The 15,151-nt window shown below is 39.3% G+C and overlaps 1 protein-coding gene across 1 annotated transcript in view; it reads right to left on the bottom strand.

Annotated features, from left to right (window-relative positions):
- IQSEC3 (IQ motif and Sec7 domain ArfGEF 3) overlaps positions 1 to 15,151 on the bottom strand; it is a 204,181-nt gene that overhangs the window by 56,588 nt on the left and 132,442 nt on the right. Inside the window, exon 3 of the mRNA XM_083366799.1 lies at positions 14,196 to 14,484. Within this exon, the coding sequence (XP_083222925.1) occupies positions 14,196 to 14,484 (289 nt within the window). The remainder of the gene's footprint in view (positions 1 to 14,195; positions 14,485 to 15,151) is intronic.

The raw sequence follows: 15,151 nt of genomic DNA, 5'->3' as shown, positions 1-15,151 counted from the left end.
ATGGTTGTCCAGTCTTTTCTTGAAAACCTCCAGTGATGAAGCATACACAACTCCAGGAGGCAAGCTGTTCCATTGGTTAATTGTTAATGTCAGGAAGCGTCTCCTTAATTTTGGGTTGTATCTTTCTTTGATAAGCTTCCATCCAATGCTTTTTGTCCTGTCCTCAGAAGCGTTGGAGAATAAGTCGATCCTCTCTTCTCTGTGGCAGCCTCTCAAGTATCGGAAGACAGCTATCATGTCACCACAATTCTTTTCTTCATTAAGCTGGGCATACCTAGTTTCTTTAGTCTTTCCTCATACAATTTATCCTGCAGACCTCTTATCATCTTAGTTGCTCTTCTCTGCACTCTTTCTAGGGACTCAGCATCTTTTTTGTATTGTGGTGACCAGAATTGGGGAGGCTTTTATGCATGTGGGTGGCCAAGGATTTTGTCCTGGAATATAATAGGTTTAATTGTATTAAATAGATTTTAGGGCATATGTTAGAGTGTTGTATATATCCTGCCTCAAAACAGTGAGAAGCTGAGCTACTGATTTGGGATATTTATGATAAAAACAGCTGCCAAAACAGACTCAGTGTTCTCATACAGTTAAGGACTGCTCCCTTCTTCCAGCATCTGAGACAGAAATAAGAGCTTTATGAATTAATTATAACCATTTACAACTGCTGAAATTAATATAGTGCATTTTTCTTTTAGTTATATTGAGTTCTTAAAGTGGTTTAATATACAATTTTCCACATGTCCGTATTACTGATTCTTGTATTCTAAAAATATTTTGAAGAACAGATCACATGACATTTTTCGAGCTACAGTCTGAAGGAACCTAATAAGTCATCACACAATTAATTTAATTTGACCAAGTATTTATATTTTAGGACAAAATTCCTCATCCAAACCTCTCTCCCTGGAGCTTAAAATAGTTGTTTTGAGTTTAAAACATGATTTTCCTAAAACACTGTAGTGTGCAATGTGCAATACATTTATTTGACTACAGGCCTTATATTGCAAGTAGTTTACAGAATATTCTACTTGACGGCTTTATTCTTACAAAATTCATAGACAGATGTCAATAAAGACCAGCATGTTACTATGTTCATAATATTGAGAGGAAATGCCACCTGTGTAATTGCCTGAGATTTCTAATGAAACGATACCTTTTCTAGGAAGGTATGTGCAGAATCCTTCAATCCCTCGTACTAGATGTAGGAAGATATAATTACTAATTTGAAGGAACAGAAAAAGTGTCCTTTAATAAAAAAGCAGTGCAAAAATTGTCAATCAAGTTATCAACCTTGGCAGTGCAACTTGATGAATTTGAGTCAATGACCTCTCGTGACATACACTTTTCCAACAGAATGGCTTAACAGAACATTTGCTATTTTCTTCAAAATCAACCATGTCTGTCAACACGCATTATGTTAGCCACAACTCATGTTATTGAGGTTATTACGATTTGTTAGATTTAGATCCCACTTTATCAAAATGGCCTACTTCACATTTCTTTCTCCAATTCTTCTTGTGAGGAGAGTTACTTTCTTAAAATCACCCAATGAGCTTCTATGCATGCCACCATATTAGAATCTGAATTTCCCCAGATCTAGTCCAAAATCTTAACACCACAGGTACTTCTCAATTTACCACCTTCCATTTGCTGACCGTTCAAAGTTACAATGGCACTGAAAAAAAAAGATTTATGGTCGTTTTTCACTCTCATGACCTTTGTAGCATCCTCATGGTCATGTGATTAAAATTCAGCCGCTTGGCATCTGGCATGTATTTATGAAGGCTGCAGTGTCCCAGGGTCACATGACCACTTTTTGTGACCTTCTGACAAGCCAAGTCAATGGGGAAGCCAGATTCACTTTACAACCATGTTACTAATTTAACACCAGCAGTGATTCACTTATCAATTGTGGCATGAAAGGTTGCAAAATGGGGCAAAACTCACTTAACAACCATTTCGATTAGCAACAGAAATTTTGGGCTCAATTGTGGTCATAAGTCAAGGACTACCTATATACTAGGATTGGGGAAATCCAGGTTCGAGTCTTCTGGCATGCATAGAATCTCATTGGGTGATTCTACCTTTAGCTTTGACAGTCACTCTTCCTCAGTCTAAACCACTTCACACAGTTATTGAGGGATAATATTAAAAAGGGCTCCCCATGTAAGCTGAGGAAAGAATTCTAATACATTGATCGAAAAGCATGCTATTGTCATACTGTGTCTTACTTTTGATTAGCTGCGATCTAAACTGAACCTTAAAGACATTTCCTGAGATACTCCACTGGAAGAAATCTTTATTGGTTCACTGCAGGGGTGACTATTTTATTTTAGATGAGGCATACTTGATCTTTGTAGCTTGCCAAGAATTATATTATAAAAAGTAACCGGGGCAAGGAGAAAAAGAATAAAAAATCACTTATAAAAAATTATAATTGATTTAATTTAAATCAAATTTAATCAAATCTAGCAATATTATATTTAATAATTTTCCTCTCTGGCACATAACATTTCAAAATAATGGTGTCTTTTGGAGGGGCTGTTACAAGCCATGTTCGAAGGCTTTGGGAGGAGACAGATCTGTGTGCATTTTGGCTCGGTAGCATAACATCTGTTATGTATGCAGGCACCTGCATAGCAACAGCCACCAGGGGGCGTTGGCCTGAACGGTTTTGGCGGGAAACCCAGTTTCGGCGGGAATCCTAGGGCCAACCCCATTGGCTGTCCACTTACCTGGCTAGGTATTTAAGGAGGCCAGGTAACCCTCATCCCTCAGTTCGCTACCCCCATCCAATAAAGAGCTGAACTCACACACTGGCTGGTGTCTCTTCCTTGCGTCGGACCCACCACACAACAACATCCTTGTTAGATGCTATTTCATTTTCACAGAACAATCACCAAACTAAAGGCAAAAGTTGGAAAGATTTTGAATGTCCGAAGTTGTGTGGGGAGATGTTGGAATCAATAGAGCATCTCTTCGTAACAACTAGACAGTCTTAAGGGCGCGAACACTTATTTTGCATGATTTGTGTGCAGGACAAAACCAGTTGTTTTGATTCATATCCAGTAGGAAACTGGCGTCTTTTGCTCCAGGAATGGACCAAAGCACAGGTATTCTGTGTGAAAGCAATTTCGGCAGGGGTAGAAAACAAAAAAAAGACAAAGATATGAGTGCACTTCCTGAGAGGAGGGTTGGGTGCTGAGAAGATGACTGACCAGTGGAATATACTCAGCTGGGAGCTGGAAAGTGGGGATAACATGGTCTAGCCTTACCCTACTCAATCCATGAATCCTTCTGGATTTATGTTTCTTCTAACATTTGGAACAACCAAAATACATCTCTGCCATTATTTCTACCAAGCCATGTCCAACCCAGAATGTTTAGTCTGGACTTTTGAAAACTGTGGATTTTCTCCGGATCTGAAACAGAGCAAGCTTTTCATTTTATGCACAATTCTAGATGGCAGCAAACAGACAGGAGATCAAACTTCGCTGTCATCTAGTGGTAGGCTGGATTTTTAAAGCCCATAAATAAATAGTCTTTTTTTTACCTAATGGGCTAGTTCCTCCTAGGATTCTAATCTTACTACCTTGAAATTTCAATTTTGAACTTTTCTTGTTTATAGGCAATGTTACCATTATGTAGTCAAACTGGGAAGTTGCCTGAGAAGACAGAAGCTGGATGGCATGGGGTCACATCCCTCTTCTTCATTCCTAACTTCTCTTGGACTGTCTTATGCCTTTTTCCAAACATATTGAACACTGCAATGCTTCAGTTAAATCCAGCTGTCAGTCCAATCTGATCCAGTAGGTGGGAATGGACTGGCTAGTTAACAAGTAACAAGCTGCATCCTGTTCTTCTTAGAATCTATCAGAAGAAGAAGAAATCAATAAAAATATACCGGCATTATTTTGTCTGTTTTGCTTTGTAGGAGAGAATGGCATTCCTTTTGGGCCACAGAGTAGATTTGGAATTTTTTGACAATGGTCTCACAAAAATGGGTTTACTTATTTATGAAACAGCTCATTGGTGGTGTGGCCAATCACGTACACACACACACACACACAAAATCACTTTACCACAAACCAAATTGGTAGAGCTACATTCTGCCCCACCCCATTTCCCCAAGATCCTTATTCCCCACACCTATAGCTCCTTAGCACATTCTTTACCTGTGTCCACTCCTAGCCTATCTCTTTTTATAGGCATCTGAATATATTGCAAATGAACTGCTGTGCTACAATCAACCTATTTATTTATTTAGGAAGAATGTCTCTGAGCAGTGACATTTAAAAAAAAAAAGATGCTCCTACTTCCCTGTATTTTTTTAAAAAAAATTAATGCCGTATACAAAAAGCCTAAATTACCAACCCAATTTGAAATAACCCCTTTTCCATTTTTGTAAGAAAAGAAACTGGAGTGTCTGAAGTTTAATTGAGTAACAGACTAATGAAAGTAATTGCCTACTACTTAAAAACTCCCCTTCCTGGAATTTTCTTCTGAAAATAATGATTAACTCAATATATTTCTAGATCCCAACACACAAGCTATGTGACAACTCGAAAGTCTAAGAGATAATGGAGACGTCTGGGGAATAGCTCCAGTTCAGATGAAAGACTTTGTCAAGAGGCTGTTATAAAAGATTCAAGCCAATGGAACAAAATAAAAAGAAGCAGCAGCCCTGGATCTCTGTAGATAAATTCTAAATATCTTAAATATACAAGCATGCCCATTATCTCTGAAGACAAGAAGAAGAATTATGAGATTCTAGATGGAATGTAGCAGAACTGGTTACAGTTTAACGTAAGAATAATATCAAATTCGGATGCAGGTTTTCTTTCATTTCATTTCAAGTTATCTGTCCTTTGCTTTTGTCACTGGAGGTTCTATTTTATGTTTCATTGCCATTAAATAGGGCATCAGATCAAGTCTTCTAACTAAATAATGGAATACTCTTTCCTAGATCGTTGGCATTTAGACAAGCAGTTCCACTAAGCTTTATTCAGCTTTGCCTCTCTTTTGTTTTATACCCTACCTTGTTTTGGTTACATTGTCTGCTCTCATTTTACCTTATTTTATATTTTAGTGCCACTTTTCTTAAACTTAATGACTTTAGTTTTTAGAATTATCAGCATGAGCTTGCCAAGTGAGGAATTCTGGGAGTTTATGCCTATCCACCCCAAGGTCAGAACAGACTCAGAATTCGTGTCAGGTCTAGAATTTAAATGATCTTCAGTCACACTGTTCTGAATCAGCTTCCTCATCACGCCAACTGCAGAATTCTGGGAGATGAATTCCACATAATCTGTACAGCCATTCAAGGAGCTTCAAACCTTCTCTTGAGTTCTATCGCTATTCACTTGCTTTGGAGGAAGACAAATGAACAGTCAAGAAAAAACAAATCATGGAGCCATATCTATTGAGATTTTCAGTCATCCAGGGCATGGTTATCCCAAAGGTGCTTTTCTAAAAGGCAGCTGAACTTTCTTGGATTTTTTTCGTTGAAAACGAAAGTTCTGAAGAAGCTTCCTGGATGAGAAGTGAAACATTTTCAAGGAAAAAAAGCCAAGAAAGTCTAGTTGCTTTTTGGAAAAGCACCTTTGAAAATAATGGAGTAGCATCATAGCATGATTCTGCTGAAATCTGGGCTTCTGCAGTTGTCAACAATGCCAACTTCAGAACCAACTCTGATTTTATTATTGGATATATTTGAACAACATGGCTGACTAGTTAGCTGCCACTTAGAAAAACTGCTCACATCTGTTGCAAATATTCCAACTGAGCAATTGCTATATTTTAGCAGTTCCCAACCTTTCTGGCTCTGTGGACCAGTGATGACTTGGGGGTAGGGGGAGAGAAGGGATGGTTCTTTGCACACCGCTTGTGCAAATGCAGCTTCATGCACTCACATGCACGCTCACTGCTTACATAGCCTGGTTCCCGACAGGCTGCGGCCTGGCACCGGGCCACAGCTGGTGGGTTGGGGACCCCTGCTATATTTGACAGCCTTGATATTAGGGGTGGGGTGGGGGTGGAATAACAATTGCACAATTTACCCATCTCTCATGGCTTTTCTACCTATCCAATCTCTCTCCCTTTAAGGCAGGGGCCTTCAAACCTGACCCTTTTATGACTTGTGGACTTCAACTCCCAAAATACCTCAGTCAGCATGCCTGTCTGAGGAATTCCGGGAGTTGAAGTCCACAAGTCATAAAAGGGACAAGTTTGAGGACCCCTGCTTTAAGGGGTTGCTAATGTGGAAGTTAAAAGTTAGAAGGCTTGGAGTTCTAGGAAACATGGTTTTCCTCTGTTTGGAGGCCACTTGAGGATGTTATTTACCTGCCAACAGCAGGAAAGCATGGTTTGCACTCCATTATCCATCTTGTCCCACTGTCCATAATATAGCTAATTGGGGGAGGTTAATATAGCCCAAAGAGATCCAGAGCTATGTTGAGCTAAAATTAATCTCCTCTATCCTTCACTGCTGATGGGCTTATGGTATTTGCACAATACACTAACCTTGCTCATGACCCAGTTTAGTGTATGACAGCCCCTGAATGTTTAATCCATCGTTGACTGTTTTAATTTACACGGTGAGCCACCTTATATATATAAGCAAGGCTACAGAAAAGTAACATCTGTCCCAGTTGCTATCAATGAGTTGACAAGGGCAGTCTAAAATGATATCACAATTATGAATAAGCGGGGGAATTGTCTTTCATAGTGAGGCTTCCACACATGCTGTCTGCTAAAACTTTACCATCCCATGTTTGCTTGGAAGGAAGCTTGGAATTAGCTACTTTGCCTCCCTGTCAACTGAATCAAAGAAGCCAATCAATCATATAAGCTTGGGTTGTTTAATACATGCAGCTGTCAAATATATTTGCCTATGTTTGCATGGGGTAAAAACAATAGTTCTGAAGCAAGTTTGTGCACGTGCAATTTGTCATTTTCTCAGAAGAGGCACTTTATTCTGTGATGAGAGATGAGATATAATCTTTTTAATAATTGTGGTCTAAAATGGTGTCATGCTAGCAGTGAGCAGGCAGGATGTATTGGTGAACCAAAGAATATCAGAGTTCCCTTCCTTGTCTCCAAATTCAGGGAGGACTGGGAGATGCAAATATCTCTCTGGTCACATTTCAACCTTGTTATGTTACTACAAGGTTTTTGGAGGCCATCCAAAACAAACGGCTGAGTTTACTGATAGTTATAAGCATAACAGAGTGAGCGCCTGTTACTCGTCCCAGCTTCTGCCAACCTAGCAGTTCGAAAGCACGTAAAAATGCAAGTAGAAAAATAGGGACCACTACGGTGGGAAGGTAACAGCGTTCCGTGCGCCTTTGGTGTCTAGTCATGCCGGCCACATGACCACGGAGACGTCCTCGGACAAGCGCTGGCTCTTCGGCTTTGAAACGGAGATGAGCACCGGCCCCTAGAGTCGGAAATGACTAGCACGCATGTGCGGGGGAACCTTTACCTTTATATAAGATAAAAAACCATTATTGGTAAACAGAAATGGCAGGATTTACATAACATACTAAGCCAAAACCTTACAACCTCCATTATAGCTCAGTACGATACAAAACTGCAGCACTTTTTTCAAATATATATACTTAAAGATATGGTGCTAATCATTTTCAGTGTATGATTGCCTATTGGAATACTGTTCAGTTATTACTTTAGGTTTGTTTGGGGTTTTTTGCTGCTTACTCTAAATTTAATTGCATTGTATTGTATTCCCCTGAACTCAAGTGGGTTTGTTTGATTTCACCATTTTCTTAATTTAATTTCCATGCAATATATTTCTAACCATACTTTGTATCAATGTTTTACCTTTCTCTGGAGGAAAAGAAATCATTTGAACTTTTACAAATGTCTCACTCAGAGAAAAATTAATAACAAGATAATGAGATAGAGTTATTTTTCCTTTGTTCTGCTAGGAGAAGCTTTTCCTTCACAAGGACCAATTTCATGGCTCTCCAGACTATGACTTGAAACCAGATTGTATCTTACACTAAAGAGACTGGAATTAGATACAATACTAAGTCCATAGCCATGTTCTCCTGCTGACTCTCACTTCCCCTCTTCTTCTACAAAGGTGGAGGAGACCCAAACTGTTGTGTAGTGGGTTCTGGAGATCAGGAAGGATGCCGAGATGAGTACAGCATAGCAGCTCTTTATTAGGTGGAAGGGACTGTACTGGGGATTACGGGTTACCAGCACTCTTATATATACCTGGCCATTACTCGTGGACTTCAACTCCCAGAATTCCTGAGTCATAAAAGAGCCAAGATTGCCTACCCCTGATCTAGTGGAACCAAGAAGAAGCGCCTTCTCTGTGGTGGCTTCTCTCTGTGGAACATCATCCCTGCAGAGATAAGATTGGCCCCCATTTTGACACTCTTTCACAAGGCCCTGAAGACCTGGTTTTGTCAACGGGCTTGGGGATTCCAGAATGGAATGGAGCCCATCAAAGGGCTCATTTGATTGTTGTTGCCAGGGGGATGTGGGGTTATTGCTTTTTTATTGTTTTTGTATTGGGCTTTTATCCTTGTAAGCTGCTCAGAGTCACTGAGAGTGAATTGGGCAGCCATATAAATTTTCTTAAATACAATTTAAACATAGCTTGTGAATACAAATTAGCTTCATAAACTGTGCTTTGGGGCCAACTCCTTTCTATTAAGACTGGCTAATTCATACATAACATTGTCTCAGAAATGTGGTTGATTTGAATTTAGCTTAGCACATTGCACGAACCCAGCCATTAAGGTTGGCAAACTACAACTTTTGATTTAGCATGGGTTTAGCACTGGTAAACTTAACCCACTGCAGTGCAGCATGTATAACATAACCTGGTTAAAACAATGTGTATATCTCGGTTTCAATCTGTCCGTGCTCAGATGACACAGCAAACTATGGTAAATAGCACAAAGAAGACAATATTTCTGAGTACTTCCCTCCTCGCATCAGACGTTTGCTAGGAGGAGGAACCTATAGACTTGCTAAGACTTTTTCTTGAGTACTACAACAGGCCATCATTTTTCTTCTTGCACAGTACCAGATTAATTATTCAAGCAGATGTTGACTTGTACTGGTTTTTAAGAAGGCAAGTTACAAGTTGGGCAATTAAACAGACACATTTGAGAACTGCATTACCTTAGTTAGGTATATAAAGGAAACTTGGACAGGTGTTGTTTTTATGTCAGAGTGGTGCCACAGGTTCTGTACCACTTTTAGGGACTTTTATTATCTCCTAAATGTGCTATTATACCTTCTGGGTATTTGACTCCAAGAGGAACTTAGACCTGGAAAGATTAAATATATCTAGATCTCTCTAAGTCTGTCTTCCCCCGCTTTTTGGACATGTTTTGACTTGAACTTTCATAAACTTAAGGCCAGCATGCCAGTGGCTATTCTGCCTCTTTGAAGGCATTTGTTATATCAGTGACCCAAGTGCTTTCAAAAGGTTTAGATGGGAGTCTAATGACTAATGGCCGGAAAGTGAAATATATGTCGGTAATTCCTATGGAACTAAACCTGTAAAATAGCCCTTGCCAAGCTGACATTTTCACAGCAGATCAGACCGTAATGCTTAGACCTCCCTGCCAGCATGGACTCCCTTAGAGCAGAGACAGGCTGAGGATTGCACTTCACATAGGAGACTGCATTAGTCTGCTTCTGAAGGAACTTGGGAGCTGATATGGTAGGGTTACTTTAGGGCCTGTACTATAGTTTTCTTCTAGGTCCCATCTCAAAATGGCAGGAAACGTTTCAACGGTTTTCAGCAGATGATGAGAAGGTTTTTAAGGACTACAAAAAAAGAGATTCTTTTGGGTCTATGACTGTTCAGTTAATACAGGTAGTCCTCGGCTGATGACCACAGGTTGACTCAGCCTTCCATCCTTCCGAGGTAGGTAAAATGAGGACCCAGATTGTTGGGGGCAATTAAGCTGACTTTGTAATAATGCCGCTTGGGGGTGTGTGTGAAAGCCCTAATAAGCAGGCATATACATAGAATGAAGGCTACTGCTAAGCTTGTAAGCCGCCCTGAGTCTTCGGAGAAGGGCGGGATATAAATGGAATAAAAATAAAAATTAAAAATTAAAAAAAATTGAGCCCAAAATTTTTGTTGCTACCTGAAATGTTTGTTAAGTGAATTTTGTCCCATTTTATGACTTTTTGTGCCACAGTTGCCAAGTGAATCATTGCAATTGTTACGTTAGTAACGCGGTTCTTAAATGATTCTGGCTTCCCCATTGACTTTGCCTGTCAGAAGGTTGCAAAAGGTGACCCCGGGACGCGGCAATCGTCATAAATAGGACTCAGTTGCCAATAGTTATAAGTGTGAAAAATGGTCGTAAGTCACTTTTTTCAGCGCTGTTGTAATTTTGAATGGTCACTAAGTGAACTCTTGTAAGTTTAGGACTTAATCATTAACACATAGAAAGAATGAAGCATTCTGGAGGAAACAATAACAATCGTCATAAATATGAGTCCAGTTGCCAAGCATCCAAATTTTGATCATATTACCATGGGGATGCTGCAATGATTGTAAGTGTGAAAAACTGTTATAAGTCACTTTTTTCTGTGCAGTTTTAACTATGAACAGTCACTAAATGAGCTGTTTATATACAGGACTACCTGTATGTAAACAACTGAGTAAGTAAAGAAATAAATAGGGTTAAAGGCTGCCTACAACTCTGGAGCCATAGGTTGACCATTCAGGAACAAATGATAATCCAAAGTCTATTGGAGAGCTCTTCTTAACTGGGTAGCCCCATGCCCTATATCTTTCATGGTAAAAGTTTCTATATAATTGAAATCCTCTATGTAAGCCAGACATGTCAAACTCATGACATCACGTGATGTTGCGCGATGTATCGGGACAGTTTTGCCATTGCCGGCAATGGGTTAGGTGTGGCTTCCACATAACGCATCTGGCCCGCGGGCCGGCAGTTTGACACCCCTGATGTAAGCCTTATTTAGGCCTTCCACTCAGATGTTCTACCTGAAGAGGAAGGGAAACCTCAGGCCAGCAACATTACCTCAGTACAGACCCACTTGCTGGCATTTGCATATGCAAAATAAATATCTGAAAAGATGCAGCTGTTACCTGCACAGTGATACTAGGAAACAGGAGTGTGTAACATGCAGGTGTGATGGGACTAAAAGTGGTTCGTGCAAACAACATGTACTAGAAAGCAACACATGAGTAAAATATGTATTTTGGGCTTTTGTGTCAAGAAATTAGTACAATAATAGGTTGCCATCAAAGAATATAAGCAGAGGTGCAGATTATTCATGCTCTCATGTAGCATATGACTAGATTTATCCAACTAAGAGGTTGTCAAGGATTATATGAATCATTTCAAAAAAATCTAACCTTTATACATGCCAAGGATGAATTGAGGTTCAAATGACAAAATTTGGGATGGTTGGATATTCGTTGAAATATAGATACAGGCCAATCAATTTAAAGTTGTTTGAGAAGCAGACTGTGTTGATATCTATGATACATTGCCATCTAACTATCTGTACAACTATTCTCTAAATACCAAAACTCTGCATATAATTTATCAAACAAACATATTGTTATCATTTTATTTCGTTGTGTTCAATTTTCAGTAGACTTCTTTATTCTACTGAGTAGCGTCATACAATCCCTTTCTATTGCCTCACTAAGGACCAAGGGTTGCATATTGGCATAGCAATGACATCACTAGAAACATGTAGAAGAATTAATAGCCACTTTCTAAAAAAAATAACTGGGTCATGATTAAAAGCAAAATAGGAATACTCCCTATTGTTGTGTGTAAAACCTAACAATTTTTTTTTCAAGAGTTGGCTGTTGATTTTTAACTAGGCAGTTTCCAAAGTTTGTGGAAAAAGAGGCTTAAGTAATCATTTTAAGTGTTTGGGCTTCCCCTTTTCTAGTTACTCTGGTGGCAGATTTAATCTAGTTAATCATGGAGATGCTATATAGAAATTACAAAACACAGCAAACACAAATGTTCTGTGGCTAATATTAGTGCAAGGGGAGCTCTTTTACTTTACTCGTTTTTTGGGGAAAATGTTAACACTTTTAGAGAGTTCTTTCAGAATAAACCTATTTTGTATTTATTGCAGTCCAAACAAGCCAGTATTTTTCAAAGGCTGTTTTTAGATGCCGTGCATGATTAGTAAAATTGTCTTCTGTTTGTCTCCTGATTTATGAAAAACCACTCATTGATCGGTTATATTAGATTTGGCTAAGCTCAGCACAGATCTCCCTAGATCCATTCATCCTGTTTGGATTATACTAGACATGTTATCCCAGCCTGGATTATTTTGAGCCAAACTTGAAAACTCTAATCTAATTTCTCAGTTTAGATTCAGATTCACATCTAGTAGAATATTAAGCCTGAATGCTACTTACATGCAACTGTGCAGAGATTAAGAAAACATAAAGATTTGTAATTATAAAAATAATAATAAAATATCTTAAAAAAGAAAAGAAAATATTGTGGGTGGGTAGTTCAAAGATGGTTGATATAATAGAAATATTGTAAAAAGCCAACATACATATGAGGCATTTCTTCCAGTGCATCAGTGGATGTATACCTTTGATGCATTTCTGAAAATGCACATTGGTAAAGGTTACAACTTGAACTGCATATTAAAAATTTCCTTATCTCACTGGAGTGAAAATATTTAGCTGGGTGAAGAATACAAACACACATAGAAACACATGGTGAGATGACAAACAAGATCTGGAGCCAAGTATTTTGTGGCAGACGATGTACATTATAAAAAGAAGAGTGACATGCCAGCAAAAAAACTGCAGTAGATGAACACTAGTAGCCTAACATGTTTTAAAATTATTTCATACATTAATTAATTTGATCATAATTCTGTTTTAGGTTCCTTAAAGAAAGAGCTACCAAACTGAAGGATAAGACAGCTCACATGCTTTTAAGATGGAGTATCTGCATTGGGAAGAGAGCTTCAAAGATCTCAAGGTCATTGTGAAGGTCTCTGCAAAAGTTCTTACCAAATGTAAAGATTAAAGAAGGAAAGATTTGTTAACTGCATAGGAAGGAATCACATTAACTGTAATGAACCAACCTTAACTGCTTTTAATGAAACATTTGAACATTTAATGTAATGTATATACTAAATTGTCTATCAAAACTGACTTTCTCCATGGGGCTGTACTATATATATTTCTTCTATTCCACATTCTTTGTGTGGAAGACTTTGCACCCTACTTTATTTAGGGAAATTGTTTTCATTTGCATAATATGGCTTGGAGCACATGGAAAGGTTTGGGTTAATTGAATACAGTGACCCAAAAATAATTAAGAAAACGTGGATTATCAATTATGGTTTCACTCAGTTTCTCATTTTTCCAATCTTAAATTTGTTTCATTCATTTGCTTTGCTACACTGTATAACTGCATAAATGTCAGTGAAAATTTTTGTCTGTGTTTTCCCTTCTACCCATATTACTTGTACATAACTTTTTCCTTAACACTCATATTTTTGCAGTCTATCTGGCATAATGAATTCTTTACATTATTTTCACAAATATCTCCTATAGCGTTTGCACCTCTCCCTAATATATCCCTTTTCTGGACAGATTGAAAATTGTGCATGCATGACTGTGCACGTATGATTCTTGAGATATATTTGTGATTTGGCTCAAGCACTGGCACAGTAAGTGTAAATTCAGGGAATGGGAATTCAATAAGCCTATATTAAAAAAGGAAATAACCACATTTCTCTCTGATCCCTCAAAACAACAGAAATTTAAACTTATTCTATGATAGATCAGCATTTCTATCACAATTTTCTCATCGCTGGCTAAGTTGTACATCAGGAATTCTGCCTTATACACCATCAGACTATTCTTCTACCTTGGTCATTATTGTCTATTCTGATGCACAACAGTTCTTTCCAGACCTATTTCCCCCCCCCCAAAAAAAATAGATATTTCCCATCACCTCCTAGGTGATGGTTTAAGGTGAAGGTGCCCTCTTCATGCAAAATACTTCCTATAGTTCTTCCCAAATTCGACCAGTTCCAGCCCCTCCTTGGTGATGTTCAGCAGGTTGGGAGTGCACATGGAAAGGAACTAAGCTAAACAATGGATGGAGAAATGGCCCCACCCCACCCCAGCCCCCTCGCATGAGGAGAAGCAGGCGTACCTGTTTATTCTTTAAGTCAAGGGAGAGCTCATAATTGGATGCAGCTGCATGGGAACAGGTAGCTGCCCCTTTGCTGCGCTGCCCTCTCACGGGGGAACCTGTGTGGTGGAGGCTGGCCTTCTGCACCAAAAGGGAGGACCCCGCTGCCTGCTCTTCCTGCCGCTCCTCATGCTGGGCTTTTAACTTCAAGGTGTCGGACCTGCCTTCCTGGCCACTGCCTCTGCCGGACTCCTTCGGTTCCTCCACGTCACACCCGGTTTTCTTGCTGGCTGAACCGCAGGGATCATCACTGTGAACAAAACGCAACGTTTCTCTTTTTTTTATTTGGTTTTTTTTGTTTGTTTGTTTTTTTGCTTGGTTGATTTAATTTTCTAGCTCTATGTAGCTAACTGGCTTTGCAAAAATCCACGGAGCAACAGGCGGTAATAGGGCAGATGTTAGAAAGCTCCTGGAAGTGGAGGGAAAGTTAACCATTAGTGGAACCAGTGTCACGAGAGAGTCAGGCAGGGCAAAACTGCAGGCGTCTCCCTAGGCAACAGTCACAACAGTATGGCAGGAGGGAGCAACCTGTGGCTGATGAGTCACAGTCAGTCCCCAACTGCTATTGAATTATCTTCCGAGGCTCCCCTGATCATTGTCAAAATTCAGCAGCAAACTGATGATTCTTACCAGTGCATTTGCCCTTTTGCAAGTTTTCCCATAAACACTTAAAATAGGTATACTCAGCCTCTAAGAAGATTTTGAATGGGTAAGACAGTTCCCAACCAAGCTCCTCAAATTATGGTTGAAACTTGTCCCACTTCCCCCATTGATATCACCATCTCGCTGCCTCAAACTCTGGGATCAAGCTCCCCAAACTTTGATAAAATCAAAGTTGCCCATTTCTGGTTATACTAAGGGCATTTCAAAGGCATGATAACAAACTTCCCAGCCCACTGCCCTCAACAGTTATTGGC

Source organism: Vipera ursinii, assembly GCF_947247035.1.
Source record: "Vipera ursinii genome assembly, chromosome: 6".
In the NCBI taxonomy this organism is placed as follows: domain Eukaryota; kingdom Metazoa; phylum Chordata; class Lepidosauria; order Squamata; family Viperidae; genus Vipera; species Vipera ursinii.
This window is presented reverse-complemented; position numbering and strand designations above follow the sequence as displayed.